This window comes from Perissodus microlepis, chromosome 22, assembly GCF_051167445.1.
Source record: "Perissodus microlepis isolate ML-2025 ecotype Zambia chromosome 22, ASM5116744v1, whole genome shotgun sequence".
Taxonomy (NCBI): Eukaryota; Metazoa; Chordata; class Actinopteri; order Cichliformes; family Cichlidae; genus Perissodus; species Perissodus microlepis.
The window spans coordinates 16322015-16334068 of record NC_140481.1 but is presented as its reverse complement, the minus strand read 5'-3'; the positions used below and the strand labels follow the sequence as shown (position 1 = coordinate 16334068).

At 43.2% G+C, this 12054-nt stretch overlaps 1 protein-coding gene across 20 annotated transcripts in view; it reads left to right on the top strand.

Annotated features, from left to right (window-relative positions):
* Window positions 1-11501, top strand: part of clasp2 (cytoplasmic linker associated protein 2) — a 65490-nt gene extending 53989 nt beyond the window's left edge. For 19 of the 20 annotated variants that reach the window (XM_084919026.1, XM_084919022.1, XM_084919018.1 and 16 more), the window contains 12 exons: window positions 538-701; window positions 2389-2467; window positions 3836-3979; window positions 4765-4908; window positions 5027-5133; window positions 5283-5424; window positions 7318-7513; window positions 7604-7797; window positions 7901-8029; window positions 8218-8424; window positions 8597-8713; window positions 10099-11501. In XM_084919026.1, coding sequence (XP_084775152.1) covers window positions 538-701; window positions 2389-2467; window positions 3836-3979; window positions 4765-4908; window positions 5027-5133; window positions 5283-5424; window positions 7318-7513; window positions 7604-7797; window positions 7901-8029; window positions 8218-8424; window positions 8597-8713; window positions 10099-10176 — 1701 coding nt within the window. In that variant the 3' untranslated portion in view covers window positions 10177-11501. Of the gene's footprint in view, window positions 1-63; window positions 67-537; window positions 702-2388; window positions 2468-3835; window positions 3980-4764; window positions 4909-5026; window positions 5134-5282; window positions 5425-7317; window positions 7514-7603; window positions 7798-7900; window positions 8030-8217; window positions 8425-8596; window positions 8714-10098 lie in introns of all 20 variants that reach the window. The other variant, XM_084919038.1, reaches the window with a different exon arrangement.
* Window positions 11502-12054: the final 553 nt, after the last annotated feature.

Below are 12054 nucleotides of genomic sequence, written 5' to 3'. Positions count from 1 at the left end.
TGACGATGCTAACAGATGTCTCTCTCTCCCTCATGCTGCTCCCACCTCTGGAACTCTCTGTAGAGAGTAAGTCTAGCCAATCAGTGTTTGTGTTTGGATGAAATCTGCTTCATTAATCTGATTGGGCATTGAGAACTACATAACACTTACTAACCTACCTCACTTAATGTTGTCCGTAGCTCCACTGTGCTGCTGAAATCAACTGGTGGCATGTAGAGATGGTCCCCACATGTTGTGATTGGCTTGTTTTCATTTTGTGTGATTGAAGTGTGTTACTTGGTGACTGGGAGTGAAGGTGGACTGCTGCAGTAATGAGTAAAATGCCACTAACTCCAATGGGAACCACAGGGAACTAATGTGGACTAATGCTGCTCTCACATCATTCCCCTTCAGTATAATCCAGTAAAACAATGCAGGAGTGCCTGTATGCATGTGCATGTGTGCATGAAGTGTTTTAAGAATAAGTGATCAGTTGTTCAGTTTGTCACCTAGACTGTGTGTGTGTGTGTGTGTGTGTGTGTGTGTGTGTGTGTGTAGGTGTTCAGTATGTTCCTGGAGACACTGGTAGATTTCATCCAGGTCCATAAGGACGATCTGCAGGACTGGTTGTTTGTCCTGCTTACACAGCTTCTGAAGAAGATGGGAGCGGACCTGCTGGGATCCGTGCAGGCTAAAGTGCAGAGAGCCCTGGATGTCACAAGGTCAGTTGCACATTCGTATACAGACAAGCGAGTACAAATCAAGATTTTAAAAAGTGGCTTTTTATCTTACTTTACCAACACATTGTGGTCTATATACAGTCCAATGTGATCATTACGTAGATCGGACAAGTAAAACTTTTGAGTGATAACCTATAAATTTAGTTCAGTTTGAACCCCAACAATCAAATACCGTAGTTTTCGGGTCATAAGCCGCTACTTTTTTCCCCACACTGTGAACACTGCGGCTTATACTGACATGCGGCTAATGCATATTCTTTTTCATGCGGCCAAAAACATTTTGCCTGGTAACAGTAGACCAATAAAATTGATAAGTAGTATATATACGGTATATATTTTTACCGGTTGTCAAGAGACGTTGTAATGTTGTTTGTGCACTGTTCCGTAAAAAAACCATAAGCAGCGTAATTTGTGTGTTACTGATACGTACGTATACTTAAAGGTAGCCGTGTTACAGGCGCTGTTCGAGGAAAAAAAGCATTTGCAGTATGTATTTTTGTATGTTACCATAACGTTTATGTTACCATGTTTATGTTACTTTACGGATTAAATTAAACGTTAAAAATCCTCACGTGTAATATTTCTGTGTAAATATCTAATATTACGAGTGAAACGCATACGACTTAAAATCCGGTGCGGCCTGTACAAGTACAAAATTGATTTTCTTTCTAAAATTAGAGCATGCGGCTTTTAACCAGGTGCGCTCTGTAGTCCGGGAATTACGGTAATCCCTGTGAGCGCAAGCACATGGTGACAGTGGGAAGGGAGCAGCAGAACCAGGTTTATCTGCTGCGACTGGTAGGGGGTGAAGAGAGGGAGATGGGACAAAAACTCCACCGTGGAAGAGAGCCAGAGATTATTAATAACTAATGATCAAATGCAGAGTGGTGTATAACCGCAGATAGAGTGAAAAAATGTGAGTGAGAAAGAAACGCTAAGTGCATCATGGGAACACTGAAGCAAGCTAGGCCTATTGCAGTATAACTAAGGAAGGATTCAGGGCACCAGATCCAGCACTAACTATACACTTGTGTATAGTTAGTGCTGTAGCTTAGCTTTAGATGAGATCAGGACTGCTCAGGTGGTATGACCTTAAAGAAATAACAAACTCATCATCTGTTTATAAAAATTTACTTCCTGAGGTTTCTTAAGAAAAATAAATGTAATTTCAATAGTATGTCTGTTTTTCCTAAAATATTATAGTAGTTTAAAGAAGCCAGTAAGACTAAAACTGAGAGGGGAAAAAAATAGAGAAACAAAAAAAGTTTTCCGGTCTGAAATTTCTGACGCCCTCTTTTGTCATTTTCACATTTTCCACACATTTCAAATTATTCCGGCACGTCAGGTTGGAGCCTCTGACGGGTTGTTTCTGGGTCCCAGACCTTATGTTTGACACCCCTGCTGTAAAGTGTTCTTGGCGTGAGTCCTACAGTGAGTGCTTTCCTCCAAAAACCAGCAGCAACCTTCAGAGTCAGCACTTTTTTATCTCTGTTATTTCAAATGTCTAGTAAAAGTGCAGAAGAAGAAGCAGTCACACAAATCACCACTTTGCATCTGGCACAGTGGTTACTCGGTTATTTACTTGCTGACAGTCCTTGAACTTTATTTTTACGATGCATGTTATGGCACAAAACGTGAAATCTAAATTTGTGGTTTTTTCGTCCTGCAGAGAATGTTTTCCCAACGACCTCCAGTTTACCATTCTCATGAGGTTCACTGTGGACCAAACACAGACGCCCAACCTCAAGGTAAATGACAAGTTGATATAATACGTGTCTGTTTAGTGTGTATGTGAGAGAGCTGAGTGTGCAAATGTCTGTGCAAGGGTAGCATGCACACAAAGCTGGAAATTCAACTGACTGCTGTGCTAATATTATTACATGCCTGCCCATTGCTGGCTCTACGTCCCAAAACCCTGAATCCTGGGCTGTGATTGGATAGCGATTGATCGAGCCACTCCACTGGCTACTTTCAAGCTTTCTTCCTCAAACTCCTTTTTCATCTTTACCCAGCACACCTCTTTCTTTTCCCCTGATTATCTACTACTTTATTCCTTGCTCCCAACCCTTCTTACCCTTTTATCTCCCGTGTTGCTCCTGCCTACTCCCACACCCTTTTTCTGCCTCATGTTTAACCTGTTTCCCACTATTCCCTCTCCTTTCCCACTAGGCTTGGGCAATAAAGGATCTTACAAACAGTAGAATTTCATCACCTGCTGCAAATATTGCATTTCTGAAGACTTAACTATATCTTCATAGTAATTTTGTTAAATATTTTGCTATATCCATCCCCTCTGACATGTAAGAATTGGCTTACATAGTATCACAGTATGAGTCTGACTCATTTTGTAAAACCATACAGTGTAATTTCAGTATCGCCCAGGTCTACTCCCCCATCTCTTTTTACTCCTCTACTCTCTCCATCCTCCTGCCTGCTTTCTTCTCTTGTCCCCCACCCCTCCCCCATCCTCGTCTCCCTGTCTCTCTCCGTTGATTGACGCGGTGCTTCTCCTCTCTCTCTCTGAAGCCTGTGCGGAGCTCGTGTTGCGGGCGAGGCAGGGGAGGGTCCGGGGTAAAATTGTTCCCCCCCAGAGCGCGGCGCCACGCCTGCTCTCTAGACGAGCAGGCCGCAGCCTGGAGCCAGTCCTCCCAGGTCAGTGCGCTCCGGGGGGAGCAATTATGTGGCGCGCACGATGCTGCTAAGTGATTTGGAGGAAGTTCTGGTCCTGAGGTGCATTTGTAGAGAGACGAAAGACAATCAGGGCAGGAGTCAGTTGTGGCGTTTCAGAGGCTGAGTTGAATTTTTCCATTTATTGGTTCTTTAATATTGTTATTTGTCATTGTTTTTATGTTGATTGATTTTATTTTTGTACTATATAAAGCATGACTGCATTTTTAACTTTTCTCTCATTCATTGGATCATTTGATTTTTCAGACCTGCAAGAGATGCACAATCTGCTGTGGTTGTACATGCTGACTCACTTTTGTGTGTGTGTGTGTGTGTTTGGTTTTGGTTGTTTCTGTATTTGTGTTTTTACAGGTGAATATTGGCTATGCATATTCACCATTATAGGTCAGCTTCCTAACAATTTGTATAAATGTGTGTTTGCGTTGCAGGTGAAGGTGGCTATTCTGAAGTACATCGAGACACTGACATTACAAATGGAAGCTCCGGACTTTGTGAACTCCAGCGAGACTCGGCTGGCTGTTTCCCGCATCATCACCTGGACGACTGAACCCAAGAGCTCAGACGTCAGAAAGGTATCGTCTCACAAACACGCACACAACATAATACGTCCTCTTGCAACAGGCCCCTTTTGTTTTTGAGGGATCTAATTAAACTTTATAATATTGATTTGAAGCAAGTCAGGCTGACTGGTGAATCTGGATGTTACAACAAAAGCAGACGAAGTGTATGATACCACAGGTTTGAAAAACAGTTATTGCACTGCTTTACCAGCAGAACTAGGAATTTCCATGGGAAGAAAATCGTGTGATCTGTGAGGTTCTTGGAGTATCCTTTCCATAGCTGCAGAGATGGTTTCAACTTTAGGCCAAGCAGTCTTCTTGCTGCGCTGGCTGTTCTGTTCCAATAGCAGAAAGTTTTTGTTTCATTTTACCTGTTATTTTCTCTTTAATTTCATGTTGCGTTCCGGTAGTTTGCTGTCATTCACACTCTGTTTAAAACTTGTGTCACTGTCTAAATTTTTGCCACAGCATATTCTTTTGCCTGGCTTCAGATCAGTCTTCTGCAAATGCCTGTCTGCACGCAGACAAGAAGTACACAGCAATCACGTCACCTTTGCTGGACTATAAATTTTGCTTGATAGTGACAACCATAGTTTTTGTTTTTTGTTTTTTGTGTTTAAGCTTTATCTCATAACTATAAACTTGCATCTCAGTTCAAAATCGTAAATTGAAAAGGATCCTTGTCTCAAATGCCACCTCACAGCATCCCATAGTTAACCACAGTACTACTTGCAAGAGCTGCCACCCTGTTTGGTCCACAAAGTGCAAAGTCTAAGTGTGTATTTTGTGTGTAACAGGCAGCACAGTCGGTGCTAATTGCCCTGTTCCAGCTCAACACTCCAGAGTTCACCATGCTGCTGGCAGCTCTGCCCAAAACCTTCCAGGATGGAGCCACCAAGCTACTTCAAAACCACCTGAAGAACACAGGCAACGCTGCACAGGTAAAACATACTCTGACTCTAAACTGTGAATGCTTCAGAATCACAGTTTACACCTGAACTCTGTCATTATACTGCAGCAATAATGGCGTACCTCTTTGGTGTTTTGTTACCTTCTCAGGCACCAATGGGCAGCCCTATGACACGTCACACACCCCGATCTCCAGCCAGCTGGTCCAGTCCAGTCACTTCGCCCACTAACACATCCCAGAACACCCTCTCACCAAGGTAAACACTTGTCTGACAACTAGTCTTACACTGTGAAATCACTGTTATACAGCAAACAGTATTTTAGGGTGTTTGTAGCCAAAAACACACCTGTGGAAAAAAAAAGTAAGCTTGCAAATTACAGCGCATCTTTTACTGTGTCTGTGCAGTGCTTTTGACTATGACACAGAAAACATGAACTCAGAGGACATCTACAGCTCACTGAAAGGTGTCACAGAGGCGATCCAAAACTTCAGCGTTCGCAGCCAAGAAGACATGAATGAACCCGTCCAGCGGCGAGAAGGAGAGGAGGTGAGTGGAGGAGGCCAACACATTAGGGACATAAGTTCAATTCCTGGTGTGAATACAACCAGACCTGAGTGGTTTGTGTAACAGTTGGCACAATTCATGGGGGCGTTTGAACATTTTCGAATATTTTTATTTGATTCTACCTTCATGAGGTTCCCCCACAGCAAGAGACAGGCAGCGGTGCAGCAGCCAGAGATCATGAATGTCAATAAACTTGTGGGAAGTGGGCAGGTGTGGAGTTAAACTTCTCTCAACTTGGAGGCGAGCAATTGAAACGAGTACAAATGGAAGCGAATATTACCGTTGACTGGCCACTGAGGCTGATAAATACACTATATGGACAAAAGCAGTGAGTCACCTACAGGAGCTGCTCACCCATGGAAACATATCATGAAGCTCCTGGTGCGCAGTTTTATGCTGATGTTAGTGCCGTCAGCCAGCTGATCACGGACTTTCTAAAGAAGCTAACAAAGGCAAAGTGACGAAAGCTAAAACTATCCAGAGGTCAGAACCAGACACAAGCTAGCAGCCTCACTTTGAGCAAAGGATCAAACTATTTACTAACCAAATTATGGAGATGGGTGAAATGGGGAAAAGGGTTGGTTTGCTGTTATCTGGTGAATTTATAAACATACAAGTTTCACAAACTGGCTTGTTGAAAGGGTGACATCCAGTTACAGCACCACACTTGAATTCATATGTTTTTCCATATAGTGTATATTAAAGGGTTGCCTTTGACTCGTGAGCAGTCAGCAGCACCACGATGCAGTGCATGGTGGGCAAATTGCTTTATAGTGACCAGGCTTCTGAATGGTCTATTTATTTTGATACCAGATGAAAAATGCCACCATGGTGCGGTCCTAACGCAAGCAGCTGTACACCACAATCTCGCCAGTAGTATAAAAGTGTGAGAGTTGAGACTTTATTCCTGATAAAATAAGCAAATACCAGAATAAAAAGAGGATAAGACAGTATTCAGACTTTGTAATAGGTTTTGACACTCTCATTTAGTTCTGCACTCAGAAAGTATTATATCGTCTTTTGACCTTACAACATGTTTTCCAAGACTTGCAGAGGCCTGAAACACCCACACAGGTGTACTGTAGGGGACACTGACATCTGATCTGCCCCACCACCCGTCCGTTAGCACAGGGAGTGAGAAGCATACATTGTTTATGGGACCGATAACTGTGAAAAATAATCTTCTACAGCTGCTGATAAAATCCTGTTTGTTTTATTTAAGCCTAGCTGCTGAAAAGCATCCCCTGTTATTATTTTTCTGATGCTTGTGTAGCTAGCTTGCTCGTTCAAAACTAATTTATGACTTCAGACATGCCAGGTCTTATTTTGCAGCCCCTTGCAGTGACCCCGGTTCCTTTTAAGGACACGGCGTACTCTACTACAGAGGTGTGACCTCCTGACATTTTCCCCATGAGATGCAACTGAAACCCAAGTGGCCCACATGTCATCAGCGTGCCAATCACAGCACACCTGACTCATCAAACCCCAGCTTAGAGGAGCATTTAGCGGCTCGAGTGTAAATATACACATACAAATAAGAGCACCTTAAACCCTGCTCAGCTCCTCACCTGGTGCTTCGTGTGTCTGCCTTTTTAAGTGATAGAGTTGTTTTTGTTTGTTTGTTTGTTTTCTTACGCTCTCATTTAAACAACATCCTCTCTAAAGAGGAAACTTCATCCAAAATGTCCTGATATATGAATGAATTTTAAGAAATCGAACAGAGACACATTTGTTTTAATTCATTTGGCGTATTTACCATCTAAACACATAAAACAACTCTGCAGTTCAGACTGTTTTCAAACCAGAACTTTTGAACTCTTTAGAGTTTGACTGCTTGGTTCATTCGCTTTGTTTTTAATCCACCTTTGTTTTCAGGGGGGCAGCGGGACAGATGGCAGACTGTCAGATATGGGCGACGGCGGGCGTATGGCTCTGGACAATAAAACGTCTCTTCTCAACACCCCCCTGCTCTCCTCCAGCCCCCGAGTATCCCGCGAATACTTGTCCGACTCTCCCTTCAAACACAGCCGCAAAGACACCAGCCTGGACGACTCGGAGCTTCAAACTGATGGTACACAAAAGCATTCTGGCGGAAAAGGACAAATAACGATCTCAAGATATCGCTAACGTGGGTTATTTTCTGTCGTCTGTCTCCTCACAGATAGCAGCCTGGATCAGTCGGAGCTGGTGGCCGAGCTCCTCAAGGAGTTATCCAATCACAACGAGCGCATAGAAGAGAGGAAAGCAGCGCTGTGTGAGCTGCAGAAGCTGATACGCGAAAACACCCTGCAGGTGTGGGACGAACACTTCAAGACCATCCTGCTGCTCCTGCTCGAGACGATGGGCGACAGAGAGGTACACACACACTCATTTCAAATCTGCAACAACCAAATGAAAGGGGAGGGGAGAAAAAAAAAAAAGCTAAAGTCGCTCACTTTTATCTTAAATCCTCTCTCAGCATGTGATCCGAACGCTGGCTCTGCGGGTGCTGAGGGAGATTCTCAGCAAGCAGCCCTGGAGGTTTAAGAACTACGCAGAGCTCACCATCATGAAGGCCCTGGAGTCTCATAAAGACCCTCACAAGGAGGTGCGTTTATCCACACCCACGCTAATCTGCTCACTGAGAAGCTGATTTTATCACAAAGCATTATCAGACCATGAAACGGTGGTGCAGAACACTCCTTTATTTTATTTATGGATCATCAAAGCTGGAAAAAAGCTTTGTGATTATCACTTGGTCATGTTGTATATTCATATTTCTCTGCTTTTCTGTAGGTGGTTCGAGCAGCTGAGGAGACGGCAGCCATGTTGGCGTTGTCCATCAGTCCAGACCAGTGCATCAAGGTGTTGTGTCCCATTATCCAGTCAGCTGATTACCCAATCAACCTGGCCGCCATCAAGATGCAGACCAAAGTGGTGGAGAGGATTCCCCGCGAAGGCCTGATTAGCCTGCTGCCCGAGATTGTACCAGGACTGATACAGGTAACATGCAGCTCAGATATGTAACTATTCATTTGGAGGATGAAAGTATCAGCCGTGCAGTATCGTAGTTGTCTGTTATCTGCTTTATCACACACAGCCTTCACGTTCGTGCATAAATATGATTGTTATGAAGAACTGCAGATCTGTAAGTTGTGTTCTTCTGTCTGAACAGGGTTACGACAACTCTGAGAGCAGCGTGAGGAAAGCCTGTGTGTTCTGCCTGGTGGCCATCTATTCAGTGATAGGAGAGGACCTCAAACCGCACCTCAGCCAACTGTCCAGCAGCAAGGTAAGTTGAATTCATCGTAAACCAGCTCGCTAAAGATGTGTCGTTTCTCATCCTGGTCACCAGGATCTGTCTGTGTATACATTTCAAGCTATCGTGTCAACAGGTTTCCACCAAGAGTCGTCTATTCATTTAAATCTTTTGTTCAGCTGATTTTTTACTTTTATTTTTATTGCACAAAAGACAAGAGTGCGATGGTAAAGTGCAAACTGCATCGAGTACAGAAACAACTACAATATACTGCTTAATAACTTCGGCTGCAAAGACAGCAGCTAGCACAAAGCTAGCCAAGAACTTGGAGTGATTTTAAAGCTGAGTGAAGGCCGACCCGAGCCCAGCAGGCAGGCCCTGTAACACAGGCAATGATGAGCAGTCAAGCTTGCAGCCTCCGTTTTTAAAGTGTAATCACTGTGGCGGTCACTTTGAAGTCTCTTGGCGCTAGTTTTCGTCTTTTGTACTTATATGTAAAAACGAAGAGAAAGATTCTATGTGTGTCCTCATTTGTGTCAGTGTGTGGCACTGTGGCCTCAGGTTTGTATAATTCAGTTAGCTGGTCATGGTGTGACCGTACATTTCAGGTTATTGTGCTGAGTAACTCAAAAGTAAGATAAGTAGTATAAAAAGTTACTTTCTCTGATGATTAATTACATAACGTAGTACATCAATTTTAAGAAAAGTAATGAGTAATGTATAACACATTACTTTTTTTTTTTTTTGAGTAACGACTCCAGCGCTGGTAAATACAGATGTAGGTTCAGGGTCTGAAAAGTGAATTCAAAGCCTTTAACCTGAATTCTTTCTGAAAGCCAGCAGAGGGCGACTCCTCTGGTTGCAAAATATACTTTAGAATTGTATACAAGTGTATAAGTAAAAATGACACCTCTTACCAGTTCATTTGTGACCTCTGTAAATTGTTTCCTGATGTGGTTATGATCATAATCTCCGAGAGTCTTACTGGAAATAACATGAAGTGAACAGTTTACTGTTTAAAGTAAAGTAGGTGATTTAAAACGTGGCTGCTGTACCAGCATGCAGCGTCCTCAACAAAAACGCTCAAGTGAAGCAGTCACATCAGGACATGGGGCCATTGCAATAGCTACATCCATCCTTTATAAACAGTTGATGGCAACAACCATAAAAGATGAGTGATGAGTCTGTCAGCTACAGACTGATCTATTTGTGATGAATCACATGACGCAGTCACCTTTCAAAAACAGTCATGTGATAAACATTACTTGCCCAAATAATGCAGGAACCATAAACGCCACGTGTTAGCACGTGGTCGGCCTGCTCAGCTGGAGTAACTGCAATCTCGCCTTTTGGATTTTTAGCGTCTCTTGGCTTGCACACATTATTTAATTCATGTTCTTCTGTTTTTCTATTTGCAGCTGAAGCTGTTGAATCTGTATATCAAGCGCGCCCAGTCCGGCACCACCGGCAACGAACCCTCAACCGAGGGCCTATAGGATACAGAGCGCCGTCCCACAGGGCAACTACAGAACTGCAGCTATGCCCACCCAACATAAACCATCTGTTCATGAGAACACAGCAACACAGACTGAAAACAAAGCATTCACAGGAGCAAACTACACACACCACACACACAGCTGTTAGGTACACACAGTCATCACACGTGCAGAGGAAAGTTGTAGTTCTGCTCGCCATTTCTTAGGACCCCTCTGACTGAACTGAACCCTCAAACTCGGATTAAACTTAAACAGACATGCAGTCACACCCTCCACAGGTTTGTCACTACTCACTCAAGGATGAAGATATTAAACGCCCGTCCTGTCCGCTCCACTCCATATCCACAACACAGTCCCTCTGAACAGCATCTCGAGGTCAACAGGAAGTGGTGCATCTGCATGGTTCTCATTTCCCTGGGCGGTAATATTCCTCCAACGGTGCTGTCTCCTCGTTTCCTTCTCGAACACTCATTAACTTGGGAGAGGGGGGTGCCAGGTAGACGGGAATGTAATTTTACATTGTGTCATAGTTTGGATTTCTTTTACGCAGAGAGGTTTTACTGCAGTGGTTTTTAATACCCGGAGTTTTCTCTCTCACTCAGACGTCAACACGTGTTTCAAAAAGGTGCTGATGAGCCTGAAAGGTACGACCGGCCGACCCCAGCACACACAGCACTAACACGAGTCAAAGTGGGTCCTGCCTGCTCATAGCAAATACAGTACATACAGATTCCAAAGTTTAGGAGGCGTTATGTGCTTGGCTATGCATGAGACGAAATTTAAAAGATTAATAACTTTTTATTGGGGTCTGTTGTCAGAGTGCTCTGACTGGGGTTTTAAATTAATGTGAACAGTGTCCGCCCCTTTCAGATAAATCCATGAGGTCCTCCATTTCTCCCATCTCGCATCAGTTCTGGGCAACACGTGGAGAAAGATGGCTGCTTACTACATGAAGTATGGCAGGACATGGCTTATTATCACATAGTGGATATGTATCTATATATGATATTAAAATGGAGTATCCAAATAACAGTGTCATTCAGGGGAGTTCCCCAGAGGGGGGGTGCACGCGCGCACCTGTGCCCATCCTTGTTTTATTTTTATTTTTTTCCCTCTCTCTCACACACTTATTTTGTTTATCTCTGCTGAGAAATTTGTAGAAATGTATTATTTACAGCTCTGGAAAAAAAGAAAAGTCATGTGTTACTTTTCTCCTGTTCGTGTCTTTCTTTCCTTCCTCTTGTAACATTCTAGTTTTCACTGTTGTTTCCTCCGTGCATTTACAAAGCTGTGCTTACAATAAAATAAAGAACTTGTACAGATCACGATAAGCCCCACCTCTCTTCATTTCTGCAGCATAAGAAAGTGCTGCAGTAAGGCGGTGAGCAGAAATACAGTGCATGGGTGGGTCTGTACCTCCTCACAGGAGTGTTGTTCATGCAATTCAAGAGAATAGATCTATTAAACTGCAACATTCTGTTAGCATTTATCTGATCCAGGATCAGTGATCAAACCTCTACAGTATCATAAATATTTCGTAGTCCCTTAAAGAGTCCCTTCATCCCAAATTTACACAGTGTGACTGTGTCACAATCACTCAATTTCAGCAGTATGAAAGCATCAAAAATGCAAAATTACTTTACTGATTAATATTTAGCAGTTATTTTATTCTAAAACAATTTTATTCTGAGCTGCACAGGTGATCGGTTTTATGTTTGTTTTGCAAGAAATTGGTGAAAATGTGCGTCAGGATTTTACCCTTGCTTTGACAAACCAATCAACACCTGGAGGTTAATTTACTGTCCAATAAAGCAGTGGGTTTTCCAGCTGTCGCTCTCCCGCAAAGAGCAGCAGCAGGTGGGAGATCGTGGACTTGTT